Source organism: Colius striatus, chromosome 1 (genome assembly GCF_028858725.1).
Source record: "Colius striatus isolate bColStr4 chromosome 1, bColStr4.1.hap1, whole genome shotgun sequence".
NCBI lineage: Eukaryota > Metazoa > Chordata > Aves > Coliiformes > Coliidae > Colius > Colius striatus.
The window spans coordinates 164,009,411-164,036,412 of record NC_084759.1 but is presented as its reverse complement, the minus strand read 5'-3'; the positions used below and the strand labels follow the sequence as shown (position 1 = coordinate 164,036,412).

Below are 27,002 nucleotides of genomic sequence, written 5' to 3'. Positions count from 1 at the left end.
AATCTTATATATATATATATGTGAACATCTACATATATATGTATAAATATATGTATATAATTTTTGTAACATTTTGAAAATGATGCTATATACTTGATACAGTCCCTATCTGAGCAGCATTCCCTTCCCTCTTCTTCCTTAATCTTTATATCCACTTCTTTCATTCTGTCTCAACTTTTACTGCTTATATGTTCCTCTTTATACCAGTGATTGATCAATATTATACAAACACCAAATTAGATAACCATGGGATCTCTTTAAGATATTATTTCCAAGTAAAACTAAGATTGAGTACAACAGACTGGAAGCCCATTAACACATAATGTTTTTTCCCTCTTTACAGCTGCTTATTTAAATACTGGTATCATCCTGATGAACCAAGGGAAGATAGAGGAAGCCAGGAGGACTTTTCTGAAGTGTTCAGAGATCCCTGATGAAAATTTGAAAGATCCTCATGCTCATAAAAGCTCTGTTACTAGCTGTCTTTATAACCTAGGAAAACTTTTTCATGAACAAGGACACTATGAGGTAAAGCTCTAGATTTGTCTACAATATAATAATAAAATCTTCATACATCAATAATACCTGTTGCTTCCATCCAGACTTACATAATACATCACAGGCACATATTGACTGAATTTCACCAAATGAAGATTTGCATTCTCCACAGAGAATATTTATTCACTACCCCTACAAGTGTGATGGTGTTAATTAGCAGTGTGATGTTCTGGTATCAGAATCAACACGAGCAATTGTCACATCTGATATTCTTTTTGGATTTGCCTTCACGGCTGATAGGCAAAGGATGTTATAGGCCAGCCAACCTAAAGTGTACTAACTTTTAAATTCGGAGTAGTATAAGCCCATCTTTAGCTGTGAAAAGAATGCACTTCTGCAAGGGGGTTGGACTAAATGATCTCTAAAGGTCCCTTCCAACCCCTACCATTCTATGATTCTATGATTCTATGTTTGCTTTTGAGTCTCCAAAAATAAGATCTAGTTGGAAGAATTCAAAACTTAAGTGATTAAAAACATCCCACTCACTGTGTGCTAGTTTCAGATGACTTGTCTGAAGTGCTGAAGTAGATTGGGTATTTTTATATATGTAACCGTATGCTGAATCCAACCTGTCCCATCTTATATGTGCAGGTGTGATTGTTGGGATTCCTCTCCATTCTCCCTGATGAAGTTGCTAAAACTGGATATTTGCATGAGTTTTGACCTTTAGCAGTATTTGAAAGAAAGTAATTCTTTGCATTGCCAGGTATACTTCAGAACAGAGTTACACATGGTTTTGATCCATATAACTCTTCCTGACCTGACAGTTACCTCAGCTGTTTAAGATTAGGCATAGTCAAGCTCTGTGGATTCCTGTCATTTGTATCATGAATCCAGCTCTGTCAGATGGCAGTTACTAATTGGTTAAAACAGACACAGACAGCCAAGACATCCATAAAGATAAGAGAACAGCAGCATGTTGTCTGTATGGCTGATAGAGTGTAGAGCTGGAGTGCGTTGCCTGGAAGGTAGAAGGGATTTTAAGAACATAAACTGTCAGATTTCTGTCTGGTCATTGCAGTCTGAACCAGCCTTGATTGAATTACACACTTATATTTTTTTCAAGCATATTTCAGCCTTCACAAGCTGTAACTATTTGGTGGATGATGTAGAAAATGATGCAGACCTAAATCAGACTGACAAACAGTGCGTATTCTAAGTGCTGAATAAATCAGATCAAATAATTCAAGGCACAGCACAATTGTGAAGAGAAAACAATTTTTGGCATTCTTGATGCTATAGTCCATTTTGTTCTTTCTGTGGAGCAGACTTCAGTTGTGAGGATTAAGTTTTGTTATTACTTGGCAGTAGACAATGATTTCTTTATTTTTAAGTCACTTACTGTAGCTTAGTCATCCGAAAGTCTTTTGTCTGCAGTTAGATATTACTCTGTTTTCTCTGACAGCCTATAGAATTTCATACATGTTTATAAACCTGTGAGTCATTGGTTTAAAAATAATATTCCTTCTATTTCTACCTGGAAAAGTAGTTGCAATATTGGAACTAATTTGATCTCTTGTCAGTAAGCTTTGCCGAATTTGGTTAAAACTTTTCTAAATGACAAATGTGAACTTTCTGTAATATTTATGACAGTGGTGTGTTTTCTTTCTGCATCTATCTTTTGGGAAAGGAAGATAATTTTGGTTTACTTTATATGTGAAAGACTGTTTTCGAAATTGGTGCTTTGCTGATGATTGATCCCACTTGTCTGTTTCTTTTCAGGATGCCCTAACGGTTTACAAAGAAGCAATACAGAAAATGCCAAGGCAGTTTGCACCACAGAGCTTATACAACATGATGGGTAAGTAAGTGCATTGTTAGTGCCTCAGAAAGACACTTGAGGAGTCAGACAGGGGAAAACACAAGAAACTTGGCCAAGCAATTGATGTTCAAATGAATTAGCTAATAAAAACACAAGTAAATATGAGTAGATTCGGTAGGTGTGAGCCAAACAAGCATAAACATCAGCAACTGTAATGCTGGATAAGGCACAATAAGTGATGGGGCTGTTAGATGTTGGATATCTTTTAAGAGTGTCCATGCAGCACTTCTGTGTTTAGATTGCTGGTGAGTTTTTTGCCTCTAGAATCTCTCATCCACTGTTTTGGAGATATCATGTGCAATTCATACAGGTGGAGTTTTTTTCATGCAGTATCATCTCCCATGCAGTAATCTTTAAAACTAAGAAGAAATTGTATTTGCTGAACAGAAAATGGAATGAAATTGATTGATTATAACATAAAATATAATGAATGTTGGATGTTAATTTTTTCTTGTAAACAACAGGCCCACAGAGACAGTTGGATTTTTTTTTTTGCAGGTTGTGCTAAAAACTTATTTCCTGGATGCTGTATTTTTACCCCAGAATTTTAGCAGAGTCCCTTGAGTACTGTAAGAAACATTAATTTAGCTGAAGTGGTTTTTTGTTTGTTTGTTTTTAAACATTAATTTCAGCTCATCAGGTTCTTCATCACACCTTTACACAGGATACATTAAACAGATACGAGTAAAAGATAATATGAATTATTGCTTCTAGTATTAGGATCTCTAAACAAGAGGGCAGGTTCTTCATTGATCCAGGGAGGCTTTTAAGTGGAATTTTCTCTGAAAGGGCATGTGTTTCTGCTAATCAGTCTCAGTGTCTGGCTCAGTATATTCTGAGCTCCTATCAGGGACAGAACGGGATGTAGGACGCTTTCCAGGTACTTCAAAGTAGAGCAATAAAGCATATATGTAGAAACAATTATAGTCAACAAGAAGTCTGTGGGAGTTTGTGGCTTTTTTTCACACCTCTGAATACTTAAAATACAGGGGAATGTATCAGTTGATACCAGTTCGTTTGACACAGTTGTTGAAAGAAGTCACTACTCATCTCTACTTATTTAGGAAAAGCATCTTTTAGTAGCTTCTTACATGTACTTTGATAAAGGAAAAAATATTTTCTAAAATTGTTGTTGTAACTGTTGCTATGTGTTTGCAAACCTCTGTAAATGCTAAATTGAGTATTTCTATCACAGTGACAAAATATCTAATGTCAATATTAGTTTAAGTACTTCATTGAATTTAAGAGTTCAATGGGGAATTACTTCTCCCTGAGTGCTGACATTTATCAGATCAATGCCAATGGCTAAAACCTCAAAACAGAACACGTTGACTATTGCATGTAATTTTTTTCATAGAGAGTCTTAACTGAACTATTGTTAGTTTTATTTATCAGCATTTGCTGATAAATTTGGTGGGGTTATCAATAGTTACCACTCTATGAATTAAACCTCTGTTTAGTATTGGTATCCTAATGTCATTGTACTATCAAGTACTGCAGTGTTCCAGCAAACCCTCCAAAGTTTCCTGCCTTCTTTTATGTAGATATATTTATCATTCTGATAAATGTGGTCCTCAGAATTACAGAAATTGGAAAAAGTAAAACAATGCTGTTTCTAGCATGATGGCTGTTCCATCACAAAGCAGACCTGTGCCATTCTTTTTCATTTCGTGTGAATAGACACTTCCTTTAGCACCACCATGATATGCAGGAGTCTTTAGTTTTCTACTTTTTGCCCATTGGTTACTTTTTTAGGTTCAGGAGGGCTTTCTCAGTTTATAAGCACAGTCCATGATGTCCAAGTTCACTCTGTACTTGGGATTTGCATTTATTAACTCACAAAGCACTAGTTGAACACAAAGGCCACTTCAGTCCTTTTCCTGGGCTTGGCTGCTGCTACACATCCTCCCTCCACTGCTTAGCCCATACTGTGGCTTCTGTTTCCTTTAGGCAGCCGTTGGCACTTCACGAATGTCCTAGAAGTGTAACAAGTTAGGGTCAGCTAAGCTTGCTTTAGCCCCTTTCAGCCTATTACAAAGAGTAACAGGCTAATGGACAACTAAGCATTAACATAGCATATACTAATTTTTTTAGTTGCTGCTGTGATGGCAGCTGTTGCAGGGAAACCAGAACTTTATTCATACTAGTTGCTGAGATGCGGCTTTTTGGCTATGCTGAAGAGGCAATCCAAGAGGCTACACAGCTGGATAGTGACTTAAGTGCAACTATATTAATAGCAGGACTCAGGCTGACTCGTTTAAAGCTTTGCTGTATGCATCTAAGTGCATGTGACTGCAGTTAGTTAGGTTAGTCTCTCCTGCTTGTAATCATATAAAGGTTAGGTGACAAGGTAGAGACAGGTAACTATGCTTAGTTTATAGTGTGGAGAGAAAAAGATGACTCTGGGGAGTACTAATTCAGCCCATCAGATTTAGAAATCTATTGTAGATTATACAAATAATCCCCTGCAGGTGTACTTCTCTTGTAAAAGGAGCTGAGATGACTAGCTTAGGCTTGCTAACTCAAGTTGGGTGAGAAATTCTAAACACCTATTCAATTATCTTTTTGCATTGGGTGTGGCAGGAGAACAGCCCAACTGCATCCATTATCAGGGGAGCATCTGCTCTGCAGCTCATACTGCATCATTGTGCATCAGAAAGCTGACTGGATCGTTTATTTCTATTTTGATGTTCAAGAAAAAGATTATAAACATGTTCACTTTAAGACTTTCTTTGATAAATAGCATCACGTAAACTTGTCTGCCTGCTTCTTGCCTTTACAAGGGAGACTAGAGGAGCTGGTCTCTAGGAAACTGGGACGGTGCTCTCCCCATCTGCTTGGGAAGGAAGAGTCCTTCCTTGTCTTTCTAAATTTGTAAAAAGTCTTCAAGGTTTATCATAAAATCCAAAAATAGTTACAGTTTGACGATTACCTGCTGCAGTTTTTATTGTGATTAATGTATTCTGAGTCTCTGGCAATTGCTTTGCTTGGTTCAGTGGCGCACATATTGACACACATTGGCATGTGATGTAAGAAAACAGTGCTTCCTCTAATTTTTAATAAATATTCAGTCATGTCATGGAAGATTTTCTGGAGTAATTTTTCCCTGTATGGTGTATGTGACACACTCAAAAGAGCATAAACAGGAGACGAACTGTTTGAACTGAATTAGGTTTGAACTCCAGCACTGCAAGTGCAGTAGCATTAACACTCCAGCAGTGTTAAGCCTTTATACCACCTGCTTTCTCTGTGTTACGCTTCTTTTCCTGTGCTTGCTTCTATTGGCCTTTCACTCTGACAGGCTCAGTGACTCATTCCTCTGGTGTGCCAATCTGCCCATGTGACACTCATCCTTGTAAACTCTTATCTTGCCTCTTAAAGGAAGAAGTAGTATGTGATCTCAAGAAACAAGCCACTCATTTGACTTTACATTTTATCCATGGTACAAAAGGCAGGGTCAGAAGACCAATATCAGACATTCTGTTTGTGCATATGAAAAGTTGCAGGGTAGATTTTGGTCTCTTGTTTCTGTGATTTATTTTGCCAGGTGTGCAAAACAACTCAGCTAAGGAAACCATATGTTTCTCTGGCTTTGTACCAAGAAGTAAAATCTTTTCTTTTCTTTTCTCTTTTTTTTTTTTTTTAAATTTTAATGAACCCAAACCAGGTAAAAATTAAAACTTTAAAGGTAGAATCAAAATAATTATTGAACAAGCTGCATAAAGTTGGCTTGGTATTTATTTTCTCTGTCATATTTCTTTGATGTAAATTAAAAAGTACATGCTAAGGTTACACGGATTAATTTGCTTGGCGTGGCAACATGCACTACAAAGGCCACAGTTCAGCTCAGCTGCGTTAAATAGGTAACATATTCTGTTTAAAGTTTCAATTAAAATGAGGGGTCAAAAGATAAAATGATCCCTGTGGGATCTTGAACACTTTAATGCCAATATTAGGCTTGCTCAAGGATCGACCTCTCCTCTAGATGTCTTTTACATTCCTTGAAATCTGATATTGTACAGTTGATTGTATTACATTGCTTTTAAAACCACACTGGCCCACCTGCTACATTAATTCATATTCCTGCCAGTTAAGTGGTGTGAGGTGGACCATGGAGACTCTATTTTAATACTGAACAATAACAAGAAAGATGTTGGGGTGGCATTGTTCAGGTTTAGATTGGCAAGATACTGTCATAAAGACAAACGTCTTGATTGCACTCCATTTTACCTTGCCAACTAATATCTGAATGTCTATTTTCCAAATGCATTTAATGCAAAGCCTTACAAACATTTTTTATGAGAAATACAAGTTACAAAAGAAAGTAACAGTTCAGGAGTGAGTATAGTTAATGATGCACAGATTAGAGTTTAGATTTCTCCTTGCTAATCTGCTACATTGCACATTGACAGAAAACAAATCATGCAAGTGACAGCCAGGTACTGGACTGGAAAAGGGAGCCAGATTTTACATCTGGTGCAGAGGTTTGCATCATAAATACAAAAGGCTTAGCTTGCAGAGAGACTTTCTGTGTTGATGATTATAACATAACTATCGCTTTATTTGATTATGCTTTTGGGTGGATATGGCTATTTGTACGAACCTGTTAATATTGTTAAGGCTCCTATCCCATTTACTCCTTGCTTCCATTAAATGCTTTTTTTTATTGAATTACCTTTAAAAATTGTTTAGGACTCCAAGAAACACTTTTACTGGTATAGTTTTACAGTTCATGCTGTGCAAGACTTACTTTTTAAGAGCCAAAGATGATTAAGCTGTGAAATACATATCCCACATTATAACTTATGCAGAGCATGGTACCTGTACTTGTCTGAGCTCCAGTCATTGGTGTATTTCCTATGCTTCTTGAAGCTTTACTGGTAATTTCTTGCTAAATATACATTATAAACTTTATTTCTTTTAAATCTAGGTTGGTTGAAATAAAAAAAAAAAATTAAATTTCATATATGTATTTTATTATATGTTCTAGAGAAGTAGGAATGGAGTCCACCTCTGGTAGTGATAAGAGTAAAAAATTGTGTTTCCTTCTCTCCCCTTTCCTGCTTCCATCCTTCTACTTTAACCCTTCTCCCTCTGAGACTTTTGTGGTAGTTCATATCAGCTGTCCAAAGCCGAGTTTAAATCTCTGGACCGATCACAATGTTTCCTGATTTTCCACTTTGTTTTGTTTGAGGGACTCAAGCTGGTTATGAAAGTTACAGAAGGGAATTGCTGAGGGAGTAGTGGACACAATGTTTGAGAACAGGGTTATTTTTCCAGGTTCTCAGCTTTTAAAAATTTTATCTCTTTGGATGATTGCTCCATAATTTCATGTGAAATACTTGAGTTTTCTTAGGCAATATTCTGAAAAAGCTAAGAGTCTAAGCCTGAATGCATTTGTATTTTAAACATATGGGAATTTGCATGAAAATAAATACAATCATAACATCTGTAGACCAAAATTATGTTCCAATACTGAAATTGGACAACAAATGTCCCAGATAAGTATGATTCTAGTGCAAAGTGCATCTATTAAGAGTGTTTGAGATAAACCTATACAGGCATAATGTATGTAAATAAAGTAAAAGTCAACAAAAAACTACAATCACTTGTTTGGTTATGAATTCTTAGTTTGTACCCTTATGGTTACTATTAGTTGCACATGTATTGGAAAAGAAAATTATCTGTCCTGTGTGCTCGGTGCTTTTATTTATGTCAGTATACTTCTGTCACTGGAAATCCTTGTACAAGAGAAAAGAGTTGTGCAAAGTCTACACTCTTCCATGCTGCTTAGGTATTTTCCTTCAAAAGTAGCTTAGTGATCTAGTTAAATCAGACTAAAGGCTTTGCTTTGGCTAATTGAGGCCTAAAAAAATCTGCTCAACTGAAATAAATGTGGATTGACTCCCATCCATCAAAAGCCTTCTTAAAATACAATACATTCCGTGAATTCTTCGAGGAGATTGTTCTGTAAAAGGAAAAAAACAAACAGAATGTTGCTTAGTCTGTGCGGAACTTGATGCTCATTAAGTTCACATGCTTCAGCTGTTTCAGAGATGTGCATTCACTGCATATTCATCACTAAGACTGTTAGTCTTTTGCAGTATATCTTAAATTTCAACATTTGATTAATCTTAACATCATTAATTAATTAACATTAATCATATTATGTTATTGTATGCACTGACATCTAAGGAAAGAAAGAAGTAAGATATATATCTAGAGAGCTGCATTTATGGTAAGTGCATCTGTATGCAGCCTTGATTTGCACAAGGAGACTATATGGTTGTATTATGAATGACAAACCCCCTGTGGAGTTACGGTGCACAGGGATGAAGACCTCTCCATCATTTTCTAAGGCAACCTGTTTATGTACCCAATTCAAAGAAATATTTGGAAAATTAAATTTAAATCCTGACTGAATGTGTGTATTACAGATTTTTTCCTGTTCCAAGTACATCTCCATCTTCCTTTCTGTTTTGACTTCTGCTCTTGTCCATGCCAAATTGTGTATTTTCTCAGGGAGAGGCCTCCTCGTGCTTCCCACTGATACAGTGTGGGGTCCCTCCCCATAAGAGACAGTCCCTCACGAACTTCTTCAGTGTGGGTCCTTCCCATGGGCTACAGTTCTTCACAAACTTCTCTGGCATGGGGCCTTCACAGAGGCAGCTCCTCACACCCTGCCCCAGTGTGGGTCATGCATGGGGAGAACAGTCCTTCAGGTACCAACTGCTTCAGCCTGAGTCCCTGACAGGATCACAAGTCCTGACAGCAAACCTGCTCTGGCATGGGCTCCTCTCTCCCCACAGGCTCCCAGGTCCTGCCAGGAACTTGCTCCAACATGGGCTTCCCACAGAGTCACAGAATCCTTCAAGCATCCACCCGCTCTGATGTGGAGTCCTCCATGGGCTGCGACTGGATCTCTGCTTCCCAGTGGCCTCCATGGACTGCAGGAGGACAACCTGCCTCACCATGGTCCTCACCACAAGTCACAGAGGAGTCTTTCTTTCAGGGCCTAAGTACCCTCCTCCTCCTTCTTCTCCACTGACCTTAGTGTCCGCAGAGATATTTTCACATTCTCACTACCTGTTGCTGCCATAGTTTAGCAACTGCGCAACAACTTTTTATCCTTCTCAAATATGTCAGCCACAGTCAGTAATTGTCCAGACGTGGGTCAACTGCAGGGTCCATCTTGACTGGCCCTTGCCCTGTCAGCTATAGGAGAAGCTTCTGACAGATCTTTGTTTAGAGAAGCCACCCTTGTAGCTCGCCCCGTTACCAAAAAACCTGGCCCAGGCAAAACCACTACACATATGCAAATATGATGCAAGGCATTTTTATCCTGCAATGTCTCCTTTACAGGTCTAAATTTTCAGTTGTCTTTTCATTAGCATTTTCAGGGTCCTAAGAGAAAGACCACAGGAGAGATATGTGTTCTTAATCTGAAAGTAAGGGTACATGGCACCTATAGAGGCACAGTGCTATTACGTCTGTAGTTCCATTGTGCTTGCCCATAGATAAGTCTAACATTCTTGTGCAAGGAAGTTGCCTTTCCTTTGTGTGATGACATACATCTGAAACAGAACAAATCGCAGATCAGCTGATGAGAGGTTAAGCTAGAACCATATAACACACATTCATGTAAATGGTACCTTATTTTCCTGTTAACAATGTGTGATATGTTAACTGCTTTTTATTCTTAACTACTTTTGGTTTTTCTTGAGGATTTATATTAAGCTCGTATTTTACTTATTGAATATAAAGTTAGTTTTTCAGGAGAAATAATTTAGCAAGCTGATCTTTTGTTAGTATGACTATTTAATATAAATATTTAATGTTTAATATTACTGTTATTGTTCTTTAATTAAACTTAACTCATTTGTCCTGGCATTATTTGGAGGAGAGAAGCATTGTTTTAGATTTTTGTTTTGTTTATTTTTAAAGGTTATTTTTCAGCCTCAGGAATTCTGGGGAAATATAAGGAAATATTACTTTGGAGAATGGTTTTCTTGCAACTGATCTGTCTCCATGGCAAACAAAATCCCCATGAATACCACTTGAAGTGGTGTAGGTCTAGTTAAAAGGTAGCTCATTTCTCATTGCTTTGTCATAAAGTACTAATAGGAGTGTTAATTGACTATGTATATGCTCCTTTAATGTTTTGGTTATGTACTGATTTGTTTTTTGTACTACAATACTAAACATCAGTTACAATTAAATAATCTCTTTCTTCTTTTGGAATATTTTAAGAAATCATAGAATCATACAATGCTAGGGATGGAAGGGACCTTTAGAGATCATCTAGTCCAGCCCTCATGCAGAAGCAGGTCAACCTAGATCAGGTTGCACAGGAACATGTCCAGGCGGGTCTTGAAGACCTCCAAGGAAGGAGCTCCCAACAAATGGATAAATGAATAACAGAAAATATTAACTGGAAAAAAAAAAAAAATTAAAATGTCTGATTTGTTTCTTAAAGTTTCCACGGCCATGAATTTCTTTCTCCATTTTTGTTATCTTTAATAAAAAAGTTGAATGCCACTATCTCGAGCTTTGGCCAAGTTTCATTAATAAATTGTGTGTATGTGACTTTTCAGATTTTAACATGAGTTTTGAAAGATTTTGCAAATTCAGTAACTGTAAAAGTAAATATAGAAACCTGCTTAGATGTACCATTGGTTTCCATATTTTCTGCCAATGGTCTCTGCCATTTTCCTAAAGATTGAATTATTCATGTTACAATTTTATAAAAATACATGCTTGGAAATGACAAATATTGTTTTTGTTGTTTTAATCTCAGACACATAAATGCATCCTGGGTGATGCCTGTCAATACATACATGTTTTCTCTGTCATTTTGTTGGAAAACTATTTTAAGGTAGAATAGCTTTTATTAAAATCATGTCAGTTTAACACATAAAATCTTTGTCTGAATTAACACTCCAATTAATAGATGCTTGATTTTATTCCAGTCTTGTGAGTAAGGCAGTGGCAGAGCCTTTGTCAGCTTACTTTGATTTCTATTTTGATAGCACTGCCATTGTAAATCATTTATAAGATTAAATTAATAACAGATCCCCTAACAGTACTTCCTTCTTTAGTAACAACCTGTTCTAATTGCTTATAATATAGCTATTTTTGACCATATGGGGCTTACAAACAGAAAACAGGCTTCTCAGGGAAAAAAAAAAAAGTTTAGCAATAAAGAGTTCCATGTAAAGTTTTCATGGGAATAAAATTCATTTCTCTCCAGTTTGACATTTAGATTGACAATGTAGCTTTGTTTCTAGATGCAGCACTCAGAGATACCCTGAGTTTACCTTGTAAAGTAGTTGAGCTCTTAAAACCTATTAAAAATTGAATTTGCCAATACTCCAAAGATGTTAATGTCTTCTTATATCAAAATCCATCATGGAAAACAGATGAGAATCTTGGATCTTTCTGAAGTTTGGCAGTGCATTCAGCATATACTACCAGCAGATAATAACTCTATCTAGTATGGAAGCTTGCAGTACTTTTTAAAGGATCTTGTTAATTGCTTGAATCTTTGCCAAGCTGTAGCAGGTTGGGCTGAAATTTTCCACTTAAAGAAAGGGCAATATGGATTCCTCATTTCCTGTATGCTAAATGAAGCAAAGGCCTGTGGGAAAAATAGTATGCAATCAAATAATTAAAGTTTTTGCTATAAAGCATACAGCTAGGGAGAGGAGTCGAGGGGAGTGTGTAGCTTGATTTCTGACTTATTCCATCCTTTCAGCACTTGATCACATGAATTTGTGCTGTGTGTAACAAGTTATAATGTTCTGTCACTTATTTGTGAGTGTCTGAGGGTGAAAAAATTGCATGTAATGCTGATATCCCTGAATTTGATCATGGGTTTTGGGGAGGTGTTCATGTTCTTTTGGGATTTCTTTCCTGTTTGGATTTTTTTTTGTTTTGTTTTTGCCTCAGATTTTAATTCTTTTAGTTTGACCTTAACCAGCAATAGAATGACTTCTATAGAATACTTCTGGGACTGAAACATAAGCTACTTCTGTGTATGTAATCAGATATTCAAGACCAGTGCATGACTACAGAATGCTATGTAGATCCTTGAATTAGAAATCCTGGTCTGCTAGATTTACAGGCTTGCACCTCTTTTTGGAAAAGCTATTTGCTCATAAAAATCATGTTGGCTTCCTTTAGCCTTGGCTCAGGGTGGCTTCTGACTCCACATCACACTCATTTTATCTGCAGGCTGTGGTTTGGTCATTTTGCATACACTGCACCCTAACTCCTTAAGGTGAAATTTATATGCCACTATTTGCCTGACTTCCCTATACTCTGGTGACAAAGACAGGGGGAAAAAAAATAGACCTAGTCCATTTTCTTTCATCAAGAAAATCCTCCTAGCCCCTGTAAACACTTGAGATAAAGTAGCTCGAGTGGTGAGAGTTCCTTTTATTTTACTTCTGTGAGCATGTTAGTGGCACCTTTTTCTGAATTTTGGGGATATGGTAGTTGGCTTCAAGTTTGGAGAAAGGCCATTGGTTCTCCTCTCTCTCCTAGATGCCCTCACAACTATAATTTTCTGTGTAATGCAGAACTGGTGGTAGTGACTCAGCTGGAGACCGCCTTAGGAGACCTCTGCTAGGGTCAGCTGTAGTCCTCTGTCATCTGTTAGTGGTGGCATTGGATGAACTGTGACTTCGTACTTTTGTAAAGATTCTTAGCCATTTATTTTTAATGAGCCAGCTGGTGGTATGCTGAAATCCTGACTCTCTTGTAAGAACTTTCAGTCTGTCATTGGCTTGGGTGAGGGCACACTTATATCTAGAGCTGTTGTGAGAAAGCTGTGTAAATGCAGGATATTTATCTGAAAGCTGCTGTTCATCATCATTACATACTTCTTTGATATTACTAATTTCCAACCTTTGAGAAATTTGGTTATTTGCTTTTTGGAGGAAGAACCTACCTTTCTGAGAAGGAATTTAGCATACAGAGAAGCTTCAAGATTACAATTATCTGTACCACCGTATGGCTTTCTGACATCCCAGTCACCTGTTATTTTTCAACATTGGCTTCCTCAGCTTCTCGCAGTAACATGTACCAATTTTGGTAAATTTGAACGTGACTTTTGTACATGTAGCAATTTTAAAATTATAGGTGCTATATTCTAATTTAAACTAGCTGTGGCAGATGACCTAATTTAACTACATTCAGAGATTCATTTTTTTAATGTCTTGCCTCTCTCTACAATATAGTTTCAGGACTTTTTTTAACCTTTTCTAGTTTTAAAAAAATCTAGATTCTTGATATATTATGATTAAATGCAAACACTTCCTGTATTCTCTTTACCATTGCATGCTGTGCAATGTAGACTGATGGAAAAATAGTAACTTTTCTACAGATGTGATAAAATTTCTGTTACTTTTGAGACTTCTGACTGAAACTTAGCAGCTGGAGCTCTCTTGCATTTCTGTTCCAACAAGACTTCCATCTCAACCACGCTCTTTCAGCCCTGATAAATCCATGAGTCCATAACTCAGTCTCCTCCCTCAAGTATCTGTAAGCTTCTAATATGTGTATGTACCATTGGAGAGGTTCAGAGATCTTCACCTTTTTCAAGATCTTTGATTATTTAATACATAGCAAATTGTAAATGAGATAATAATTTATGTATGCCTTGAGAAATTTGGAGCATTCTCACTATCATTTTTTTCACCCTATAGGAGAAGCCTATATGAGACTCAGCCGGCTGCCAGAAGCAGAGCACTGGTACGTGGAATCACTGCGATCCAAGAGTGACCACATCCCAGCCCATCTCACCTATGGAAAACTGCTGGCTCTGACGGTGAGTTAACCAGCAGCTACTGGGAGCTGGTCCCAGGCCCTTTGGGTAGGTGAGGTAAGGGACAGGAAGACTTTGGCCTGAAAATTGCTGTTTGTCATGCTATTTCAGTCATGCCTTCTAATTAAGGATTTGGACAGTGTTATTTTTTTGTGAAACATTACATCCATTCCTGAAATGTTGCCACCCCTGTACCAGAAGAAAGCAATTGTAATAGCATGGGAACTTTATAGATAGTAAGAAGTTCTCTGGTTGAAAAAGCTTTTTTATAAGGAGTTTAGATCACAAGTAATGATATCAATAAAGATCTTCAGTGTTTGACCCAGGGTTGTAGTAGCCTATTGGCAGAGCTAGAGGTCTCACCTATACTTTGTGAGTTACATGTCTTATGCTTTGAATTTACACTTTTTTATGAGTATATTTTTCAGACTATGAAAAGAGCTATGCAACTACTCAGAGCTAGTTCTAAAATAAAATTGGAAGAGTTGAACTTTTTAATTTCTTCAAAATTCACTTTGCCTTTTGAGTATAGATGAGCTCATAGCTCCATCTAAACTAGATCCGTATGATAATTATAGTAAAGCACCAGTTCTTTCTTGGTTTTCACACGTTTTGAGATGAATACAGATTTCTATTTTATTCACTAAAATAATTCCATTTTAAAACCGTCTTTCACTTGTTTTCCATTTGTCATTCTCATTTTTTCTGACCACATCCTCTTTCCTGTTTACCTCTTCTACAATTGCTTTCATGGTTCACCCCAGAAGTTTCATTTCTATACTCTACTGATATACCTTTGTATTGCACTTCAATCTTTGTGCCTCAGTCTCAATGCCTTCTTCAACTTTTCACCTCACTATAAAGTTTTACTCTGACCTTGCTTGTCCCCTGTCCAGTCTTCAAGCAAAAAATGTCCTTGGACACAGGGTAGAGATCCAGGGAAGAAAATTAGCTCATAATGACTTTCAGCAGCTCTATTGCTGCTAAAAGTATCTGAATTTGGAAAAGGAGAATAAATTGTGAAGGTTTTTTTGAGTTAGAAGTTAGAAATAATGAAATCCTTAACAAAATAGTTCTAATTTATTATAATGGATGTGGGGAAAGGAAGAGTTTCTCAATTAAAATCTACTTTTTTCTTCTTTTCTATTCCACACACACACTGCCCTATCCCAGTGTTCTTCCGGTTAGTTTTGTGCATTTTCTGAACTGTCGAGTATATGAAATGTGAAGTCTGCTAGGGAAAGTCTTGCAGTTATTCTGGGAAATAAGGCCTCACAGTTTTCTGAAAAATAACAAAATCTCCAAATCCCATAACTCTGTACAAACACTGTGAGCCACTAAAAAGAAATTTTTAGTTATGTCTTCTCATTATGAAAGTTCAGGTACAGGATTAAACGTTAGTGGCATACCTCAACTTTGAGAGGTCATGAAAAATGTAAGCGAATCCTTATAGTAGAATTGTATCACTTGCTTTTCTCCAGGGATATAAATACAAGATACATGTGGGGTGGGTTGTACATTGAGGATCTGAACTGTGTTTTTGTAGGAATGTTTCTCATTAGCATAAAAGACACAAGCTTTGAACACTGAATACTGCACTTTGATAGGCAATAAAGTACTCTGCCTCTCCTTTCTCAACACACGCTTGCCTATAGTTGCCCCATGGCATAATTGTGTTCTCATCATGTTTGTTTGTTACCATCTCTTGATGCTTTTCCATAGTTACTGTTGCTGCTTCTCATATTCATGGCAATATATACAGATAGGCTTTGTTCTATTAACAGCAGCTTAAGCTGAAAACATGGTGCTGATGTCCTTTTAACTTATAGTGACATAAGACTTCATAGACACATAACAAGGCAACATGGTAATGGCAAAGTAATTAGAGATGGCAGAAAAAATTTAAGATGCTTATTTCATTTGTGGTAAATTAAAAAATAAATTAATCTTTGATCTACTGAAAGACTTTTAACAGGAAGATAGATGATGAAGAGATTTAGCAGTAGAATATGCATTTTGTCTCCACGTTGATCGGTTACCCTTAATCAATTTTGCAGCCTACCATCTGTTCAATGATTCACATTAAATTATTTTTTTCTAGTTTCTGCTATACTGAACTGTAGTAGTATTAGTTCCTGTCACAAATCAGTGATTACTGTAACTGACATGTTTCCTGGAAGTCTGTATAGGCTTCCTTGGGATTGAGTAGTGTTAGAGCTGCTCCATTTGGCATTGTTTTTTCAGCTCATACCTAACTTGAGACACCACTGTGATTTATTCTTCTGTTAAACTTTGATACCTAGGGTCATGATAATTTTTTCACAGCCTGTGTATTTAGGGGAGACAAAAGATGAGTCAGTTTTTGGATGTTAGAGGAGAGATATTTTAAAGGCTTCTTTCCTCTCATCTATTGGAAATAAACCTTCAGACTTCGTGAAATCCTGTTTCTGAACGTAAATGCAGAGACAAAACTATTGATAACACTTCTCTGTTCTCCCGCAGAGAAATGTGAGCTAGTCAATGAAGTGAAGGGTGGAAGTGGGTGCTAAAATAGACAGAAAATTTTTCTCTGTCAGTGAAATTAGAGTGTAAGGAAGGAAAGTAGAAAGGTTTCAGATAAGTCCTAAGTTCCAGCCAAAGACAATTATAGTATAAAACCCCCTAACAGTGAAGTCAAACCTGTAAAGTTCACAAATTCAGATGTTTTTACTTCCTGACTTAAATTCCAGTGAAGTGGCTTCATTTTAACCCCAGCTTTTCTGCCTCCTTAAGTCTGTTGCCAGAATTTATGCTTACTAAAAGCAGCATGACATAGAATCATAGAATCATTTAACTTGTAAAAGACCTTTAAGATAGAGTCCAACTATAAACCTAACACCGCCAAATCCACCCTAAGTCCCTAAGTGCCACATCTACACAATACCTTCAGGAATGATGACTCCACTAGTTTCCTGGGCAGGCTGTTCCAATGCTTGATAACCATTTTAGTGAAGAAATTTTCCTAATATCAAATTCAAATTTCCTCTGGTGCAACCTGAGGCCATTTCCTCTTGTTCTTTCAGCTGTTACTTGGGAAAAAGAGACCAACACCCATCTCACTACAACCTTGTGTAGTGTAGTTGTGGAGAACAATAAAGTCTCCTCTGAGCCTTCTTTTCTCCAGGCTCAACAACCCCAGTTCCCTTAGCCACTCCTCATATGATTTGTGCTCTAGGCCCTCAAACCACTTTCAGTGTCTCAATGTCTGTCTTTTAGTGAGCGGCTCAGAACTGGACATATTGGAGGTGCAGCCTCACCTGTGCTGAGTTCAGGGGGACAATCACTTCCCTGGTCCTGCTGGCCACACGGTTTCTGATACAAGCTGTTATGCTGTTGGCCGCCTTGGCCACCTGGGCACACTGCTGGCTCATATTCAGGCAACTGTTGGTCAACACTCCCAAGTCCTTTTCTATCAGACATCTTTCCAGCCGCTCCTCCCCAGACCTGTGGCATTTCATGGAGTTTTTCTGACCGAAGCGCAGGACCTGGCGCTTGGCCTTGTTGAACCTCATTCAGGTAGCCTTGGCATATCCATCCAGCCTGTCCAGATCCCTCTGTAGAGCCTTTCTACCCTCAAGCAGAGGGTAGTACCTTCCACCCAACTTTGTGGTGTCTGAAAACTTTCTGAGTATGCACTCGATCGCTTCATCCATATCACTGATAAAGATATTAAACAGAACAGGCCCCCAGACTGAGCCCTGGGGAACACCACTTATGACTGGCTACCAACTGAATTTAATTCAACTCCATTCACCACATAGTTAATTTAACCATTTACTGACAATCTGGATACTTGGACCACCTTCTTGTACCTTCTGTTTTCTTTGCCTTCCTATGAAGAACAGTGAGGGTAGCCTATGCCCAGTGTTTAGACTAGAGATTTGCAAAATTACTTGGTCATTACAGCAGGCTATCCTTTCACAACTTTCAGCAAAAGCTTTTCTGAGTTTCATAAACAGATATATAGAGGCAAATAAGCATTCTAGAGTGTAAACTGTTTATTTTGTTCATGTTTTCTGGCTTTGGTTCACTAATGAGGAACTCTACATGTTTTCTAAATCCACAGTTACCTGTCAAGAAATGTCTGTCATGTTTTTTTTCTCTTCCATTTTAATGCTAAGTTCTACAGCACACTTAAAGGCACCCTGTCCTGGATGATTTTATTAGCTCAGCAATTAAAAATATGTTAGGGTTTTTTTACTTCCAATTTAAACAATAACCTGCATGAGCACTCTGATCTAAATAAAATATTAACTCTACTTTGAGCAGGGGATTGGACATGATGATATCTTTAGGTTTCTTCCAACATGAATCATTCTATGATTCTGTATGCTTTTCTTTAGTTTCATGAAGAAGCTAGTTCCAGTTTACTAAAATGCAGTGTTTTGCATCAGAGGTACAGACATGTATTTAACACCTGTTATCCTGTCTTGTTGAAAAGAGATTTTAGAGGAGGATTAGCTTCTGCCAGAATGGGCATGAGTGACATGTAAAACTGTAATGAAGGAAAATCACAAATCATCTATTGCAATAAACTTCAAATTATTATAATTATGCTGTGACAGATACTAATTCATGTCATCATTTCATCTTGATTTTTTATGAGTTTCCCTTTTGCACTTAGCTAATGTCACTATTCTTCCAAAGGGCTATTTAAAATTTAGGCTTGCATATTATGAGATCAAATGAATAATAGTAAGCAAAAGTATAATCTACACTATTTAATTTTATTTGTACTTGCAGGCCAACTTAAGAGCTCAAAGGAATAGCTAATGAATTTACAGCCTTTTTACCTAAAATCGTAAATCACAAGTATTTAATAAATCCTATATTGGATAGTGTTACATGTTCATCTCTAAAAATTACAGCTCACTAAGCTGCAATTTTCCTGGAAATATATTAGAATAGCATAATTTAGTGGTTGAAAAGCATGATTAGTAGCTCAGCTAGTACAATAATTGGAAAATAGCCATTTGTCTGGGGCTTAAGTTTGTGCTTTCTTTTATTATTTACTTTTCAGAAACAACATGTAGTTGCTTAGAACTGCGATTCTTTAGTATTGTGTGCTTTTCATACCTTTAACTTAAGTTACATAAATTCCTTGAGAAATTTATTTGTCAGTGGGACACATTAGCCAGTCTTCTGTTAGCATAGGAGTTTGGTACCACAGCACCTCAGCCTTGTCCTTTTCTTAGCTAATTTATTTCTGTTGTTGTAAAAGGCTTTAAAATTGCAAGGCTAACAGTTCTAAGATAAAAATTAGTCTGTCAAAAATTACAGAGCCAGGTAAGGAAAAATTAGTCTGTCAAAAATTACAGTGCATGGTGAGGCCTTGAGCCATATCCTGTAATTCATTTTCCATGTTGTGAGCAGGCCTTCTAGAAGAAAAAGGGTTGGTTATCATGCTAAAAAAATTGGGTTTCAGTAGTGCTATGAATTGCTTTTTTCTTCTCTCACTTTATTCTTCTAAAAAGAGCAAGGACCCCCCCACACACACGATGGCTGACGCCTCTGCCGTCAGACAGAGTGGATGCTTGTTATAGCAACACGTTAATCTGAGAAGCTTTATTTCAATTATAATTAAATCTGTTTTCAAGTTTTGTTTTATCTGTTTTGAGTGAACTTGAGCCCACAAACCACCCTTCATAGCTTGCAGTAATGCCTATAATTGCTAAAGTACTTAGGGAGAACCGCATATTGTAACATTTAGCGTGTTGCATCTAGGAATTACAGACTTTGCTGTATTTCTTTGGAAAAAATTGCACAGTGTTTTCTTGCATTTTACACGGCACCACACAGTGCTGTTAATCTCCTGTTTTTTACTGTCTTGGAAAATCACCCAAAGTGCTATAAGAAAAATTTACTTTGCCTTGTAAAAGTTTTGTGTTACAGCTCCAAACCATATTAAGTTCGGTAATAATCACCCTAGAAGACTCCCTAAAATCTAAAATATTTTATTTTAAAATGTTTTCTCTAACAGGGGATTGGGAGAAAGCAGACATAGACATGATAGAGACTGGCAGTGTTTTGGACTAAAATAAAAGAAACAGAATTGTGACATTCAAGTAGCAACACTGAAGGTTTTTTTAGGCTTCAAAATCCTAACTTCTTGATGAGTGGCCATATTTTTGCCTGCAGTTGTTTTTTGCTTATGTTGTTGACAAATAGAAGGCCAGAGAGGTATCCTGCCATTTTTGGTTTGTTGTGAAATTACTCAGAATGCCACTATGAAATAACTCACTTTATTCAGTAACTGGTATAGTCCTTGAAAGCCATCTCAAAATTAATATAAAAAAATGACAACATAGAAATAAATGAAGATAGGAAGAACAGAAAAAAATGAGATAACAAAAAGAGAAACATAGTGCAAAAATAAACAGATTAATTTACATTTACTGTTCCTGTAGTTGCTTACTGTTGATGTTCCAGCAGAGAAAGGAATTTTGCATTTCTGTTGGACAGCACTGTCATATTGTAATTTTTTTGTCACTGATTGATTGCTACTCTTTTTCAGTCTCTCTAGATTTACACAAACTGGAGGAAGGCAGGAATGAGCTAGAACAGTCTTAATGTTAAAAAAATCATGACGGTTCTTAAGACATAACAATTGAAATGGTGTATGTTAAATTTAGATATGATTTTCTAGAATACTTTATCCTTCTTTTAGTAATCAATTCCTCTTAAACAAACAAAAATATTTCTTTTGTGAATAGTAAAATGCCTAAACATTCCCTAAACATTCCCAAATCTTTAATTTATTAAAAGACATTTTCCAAATCGGCCAGTTTAATTAAATCAGCAAAGCTGTTAAATATTTAATCTTAGGAGGCTAAATCCCTTGGCTGTTAGTACTGCTTCTAGGCATAATTTTTTAATGAAAAATGAATATTTCAGTTAAAATCCCCTCATAACAATAAAAAAATGACATAGAATCCTTCAGAAGATGCTACAGAAGAAAGCAAATTAAGACAAGGAATAGCCATTTTTCTGCTGTTTTTCTGTTATATATTCAGTTGGTCTTTGGAGTCTGACACAGACACTGCAATTTTTCTTGCCACTTGAAATCTCTTTAGGGCTAAAATTGATCAACACAAAGTTTGGATTTAGTTGTGAAATTTACAAAATGTCAGAAGTTATTTTCATTTTTGTTTACAAGAAGCTTACTTACAGGAAATGGGAAGGATATGCTTCCCTCTTCAATGTGGAAGGTCCTGTTTGTGGACTTCAGAACTATGAGCCCTATGTTTTTAATGTTTGATTATCTGGTATATCTAGAGTATTAACAGCTCCAGGCTGAATGTCAGGATTTCCGAACTACAGAAATCTCAATAGCTGACATCTATTGAGCTTGTATTTCTTCTGAGGTTGGCCATGTGCCATAAGTGTTGCATGCATAGATATACTTTCAGTCCCCTTAGGACATATGTTTGACTGCATGCCAAATGTAGCAGAATTAACTGTAAAATGAAGTATTTTCATTTAAATATAATATATCTGTCTAACTAATTGGTAAATTATTCTGGAACAGGTATTTAGGTGCATAACCCGTCACTAACCTCCTTTAGGGATCTCATCTTCTCTATCTTGTTTCTGACTTCCTGCAGACAGGAAAAAGGAAGCCCTAAACTTCTCACTTTACTCAACATAAATTTAAAGCTTGCTATAGAAAATGTAACAGGCACGGGATGCACTGCTTTTATAAAAGAGAGACATCTTTTTGTTTTGATGCCAGTCACCTGTAATTACCCTGCTATAGAAAATTTGTCAATAATCATAGAAAAAAAGAATTATATACACTAAATTTAGCTGAAAAGACATTCTGAGGACTCAGTGGAAAAATTATACAGAGATAGTAAATTTATGATCTGCTGACTAACCAGTGAAATGTGAGTAGATATTAATACACTATCACAAAATAAAAAATGTAGCTTAAGATTGAAAGGAAAAGAAAATGCCTAACATGGAAATTTATTAAATATTTCATTACATGTTCTTGTTATTAAATGTCCTAAAGCTTAATGACCGAGATGAATATTTTAATATGGGTCTAGAAAATAAATTAGAAGATGTGTCACAAAATATTTCTTTAAAAGTTTACTTAAGACTGTATACAGTCTTTCTTGGTGGTAAACAGTGATGTAACACAGGGTAAATTCTATTTAGACATGAAGTTGCACTAAAAGACAAAAAAATGGGTATAAAAAACCAAAATCAAACAACCAAATAAAAACTTTCAGGGAAAAAAAAAATCTTATTGCCTGTGTTTCTTTCTTATATCATAGAATCATAGAATGGTAGGGGTTGGAAGACACTGTTTTGAATGCTTTAATAAAACAAGGATGGTTTTTGTGATGAGACCCATAAAACAAGAAAATTGATGTCAAATAGCTCTAATATGTTATTAATTAATCAGATACATACTGCTGTACTTAGAGAATATATCACATTAAGAGTCTCTGAATCATTCCTCAAGCCAATAGAGTTGAGCTGTGCTTTAAATCCCAAAATTTATGTACAAGCAATGGTGCCACATTCAAAAATGCTTAAGCTCCAGTAGGTTCCCCCCAAAGTCAATTGGCCATGCTTAAATCTCCATTCTTTGTTTATCATGCCATTAATTATTCCTGTAGATGTAGACTCAAGAACCTAGTTGGTATGATTACTGTCTACAATAACCTTGGCTCACAGAAGAATTGCACCGACTTCAGTAGAATCCCAGTCAAACCAATGGAGTTTTTTGTCAACAAAAATCCACCTGTGGCTGAAGTAGGACCAATATGATATATTTAAATGGAAGCAAACCACTTCTGGTGCAAATACAGGATTAAACTAAAACAAGATGGTTGGATTTCATTTATTCTACCAAGGCTTTTTTCTAAATGTACTGTAATGCATTTGACAAGCAGTATGCTTAGAGGATGTGAGGATGCTTGTGAGGACCCTGGTTCAGTGAAATGACTGGGAAGGAGAACATCAGTCAGATACCCAAGGCCAAGCGTATATGAATGTGTCACACTGGGCAATAATGAGAAAATTGCCTTGCATATGCTATAAAATAAAGATTAGTATGTAGTGAATTATCATGGATTACTTAGGTACAGATTTATACTGCAATTTCCTCCAGAGTAATCCAGTTCTTGCTCCCAGACACTGAGATTAACATATTACACCAAAGATAAGTAATATTATGTTCTTGAAGTTATTAAAGAGACAAAATTTGAGAGGATAGATATTAGCAATAGTATTGTTTCTCAATGTTATCATCTAAGAATGTAAAATATGAAAACTTTGTTTTAAAATGTAGCATCTTTTACAAGCCTACTGATATTAGTTGGGCAAAAAAGGACTTTGCAGTACTGTAAACTGCTCCCCCCATAACTACTTTTTTTCCAATTTAGCACTTTCTAATATAGCACTTTGCATTACAAATAAATTCTCATTACAAATCTTGCCATGTGTATATGTTTTTCTCATCTAAATGTTACCCTTTAGAAGTCATTGCTTCTCTGCCATATTGACTTGTCTTTATTTTATTATAATAAAGATGAGATGAAAAGGCAAGATTTATCTCTTTGTTGCACAGGAAGTATAGAGAATGAGATAAATTTTGGACCTTTGGTATCACTGATGCAAGTCCCTTGCATTTCAGAGAGAATAACATTTCACATACAAATAATGGTGCAAGACATTAATGTTGTCATTCTGAGTGAGGAAGGAAGAGTTGCAGAAATGATGCAACTCTAGTTCCTGTTTCCTTAGTCCAGAAAAGTAAAAACTTTTTTAAGACTTTATCACTAATTTACTCAGTAACACAGTATTTAAGTCGTGTTTTACCTGTCCTGTTGCAACTTTAGTAGGGCAAAAGGAACTGGTTATGAAACAGATATACAGGTCTGCAATAACTTATAGAAACATGAAGTCATAGGTTCAGTTCAGACTTTTTTTTAATATCCTTGCTTAGTCTGTGACTTCAGGGTGTTCTAAAGAGGAGGAAGGACATGTGTAAAATCTTTTTTTTTCTTCTGCATTCAGTGTCTGCAGTTCAATCCATTAAGAAATCTTTTCATAATTCAATTCATTTTATTAAAAATGTGAATGTTTGCCAATAAAATTGTGCAGATGTGTGGAATGACAGACACCTGCATTACTGAGACAAATTGAGTTCCTTATGCAATCACATTATAACCAGTTAAAGCTGATAAAACTATATTGAAGAATGAAGCCTCTGTTTTATTGGTTAAACCCTTGCATGCTCTCAATAATGATGAATATTTACAAAATATAAAGTTGGCTTCAATTGCGGAGACCACCTAATTTGTTGAACCACCTTACTGGTTGCCACTGTCATCATAGTTTCCACAAGTGGGTTATTCAGAGCTGTTCAGCTGTACTAATCTTTTCCAGTTTTACTAGTACCTCAGGGTCCTTGGGCCTCCAGCAGCCTGAAGTACAACAGCTGGCTCAACATAAATTTGGCACAGTTTGCCGTAAGAGTGAGGAAAAGAAATGGGATGGATATAAAGACAGTAGTTTTGTCCTCAATTTTTAAATATTTTAAGGATAAATACAGAGTCTTTTAACATATCAATTGTCCTTAGCTAGCTCTCTTTTGTTTTTCATGGTGATTGTAAGAGTCTTCTGTAGGAAAGCCCAGTGAAGCAATATGTCTGACCATATTAGCAGGATTGGATCCATTGTTCTGGTCTCTGGGGAAGAAGCAAGTAACCAAACAAAATAACTTGTACAAACAACTGATGTAACAAATCAAGCTCCTGAATTTGTATTTAAACAAATTACTGTTTGCAAGCAAACAGCCACTTTGATTTAAAGCTTGCATGATTTATAGAGAGTGGGGTATTTCTGAAAGCCAATATGACCAGTGTGCTAGGTTACAAGATTCAGTTACCTTCACTTTTTTCCTTTTAAATTCACTGGTGTTGCTGGAAGATTATATTAATGGCTAAGCAAAGGGTAGAAAAAAAGTTTTTATTTACTCATGGAAAACTCCTGAAAGTTTGCCTTCTTTATAGGCTTTAGAGTAAGGTTCAGACCCAGCAAGGCAAATATCAGCACCATCTTCCAAATCAATTATTAAAGTGTCTTCATTATCTTGGGGTTTTTTTCCTCAGCAATGAGATTGCCATTCATCGTTTTATGATTCTGTCTCAGTAGTTCCCACACTAAAAAGTCATAAATGTGACTGTGCATCTGTTCTGAGGATCTCAATTAAGGCTTAGGCTAGGACCACCCACTCATTTTTGAGCAAGCGAGCAGCTGTTAGATAGCACCTTTTCATTAGCTTACCGACCTGGTCTCTATGTGAACTTGTGACCAACAGGTGAAAGGTATTTTGTATCTGATTTTTAATTCTTAAAGCTGTCAAGTCCTTCCATTAAAATTTTATTGATAACTTTTTCATCCTTCAGATAAATCTACTATCATACAATTGCAAATTTGTATTTTTTGCTTTGTAAAATAGCCAAAGCATGTGATTGTGTACATACAACTACACATCCTGCTGCTAGAAATTAGGAAGTTTCCAGTGGCTCTCAATGCCTGAATTTGTATGGGTCAGTACACATAACTGTGAAAACAAAATAAGTTCCTGCCCCAAATTTGTGTTTTTCAGCTGTTTAAACAATTATACCTGGATTTCCTTTAAAAGTTAGAATTTTATTTTCTTCTGCCATATATTTTGTTTAACACTGAAAATGTGGTGGTAAGTGATAGTGACAGGGATTGCCATCTTGATCTAACTACACAATATGTTATGTTTTGGTAGTTAAGGTGTACATTAGGTAGTTTTAACAAGTTGATAAATATTAAATCTTAATTATGAAATAGCCTAATTCTGTCAAGTGATTGGATTTTATATCATTTGACACAAAAAAAGGTGTTGAGGTATTGATATTTTATCAGCAGATAGATGGTACCCAAAAGGACATTTCAGATGGTATGATGCAAGGTTCCTCAGAATGCCTCTCTGCAAGAAAATGCTGTTTTTAAAAAAAAATAATTACTTTATAAACAAATGCAGGTAGATGAAAATGATGGCCAACATAAACAAATGTAACTGTACTCATCTTTAATAGTCAGATCATTTTCTGTCTTAGGTGATTTAGTATTAAGATTTTCCTGTCTTTTGTCTATTAATATTTGAGTGTTTGAGCCTGTTAATGGTACAGTCATTCCTTTGATGCTGTGTGTACTGGCACCTATAATCACTATGTACTCGACATCTCCTGACTGGCCTGAACTTGAATGCAATAAACTGTTTGGAAAGTGATGAGCATTCATATATTTTTTGTCATCCCAGTAAAATGAAAATTAATCGTGTTTGACATGTTAGTGGCCTTGTAGTTCTGTAGGCAGAAGCTACGGATTTTGTAGCTGTATTCAATGAACTGTCCCTTTACGTTCTAGCAATAGACACTGGGACAAAGTGCAACCAGCTAACTAAATGATGTTAGTCTGGTAAAAAAATCAATGATGCAAAAATCTATAGATGTTAATTCTGTCAATATTAGTAATACATGTGTTTGCTGCCTGTCATCTTGAGCCCTCAAGCTTGAACTTACATATGTAACTTTTGCCAGAATAAGGATGTAAATATGCAAAATTCATTGTTTAATTATCACACACATTCCACCTCCCCCCATGATTTAATTGGAGTAATTATTTTATACTGACATAATTCACATGTGTTTTTAATTAGAGGGTATTTTTTTCACTTTGTGTTGTCAAGTATAGTTCTAT

The 27,002-nt window shown here is 36.2% G+C and overlaps 1 protein-coding gene across 1 annotated transcript in view; it reads left to right on the top strand.

The window, feature by feature from the left end:
* Positions 1–27,002, top strand: part of TMTC2 (transmembrane O-mannosyltransferase targeting cadherins 2) — a 252,721-nt gene that overhangs the window by 178,003 nt on the left and 47,716 nt on the right. The window contains exons 6-8 of the mRNA XM_062016002.1: positions 344–528; positions 2,281–2,359; positions 14,089–14,210. Coding sequence (XP_061871986.1) covers positions 344–528; positions 2,281–2,359; positions 14,089–14,210 — 386 coding nt within the window. The remainder of the gene's footprint in view (positions 1–343; positions 529–2,280; positions 2,360–14,088; positions 14,211–27,002) is intronic.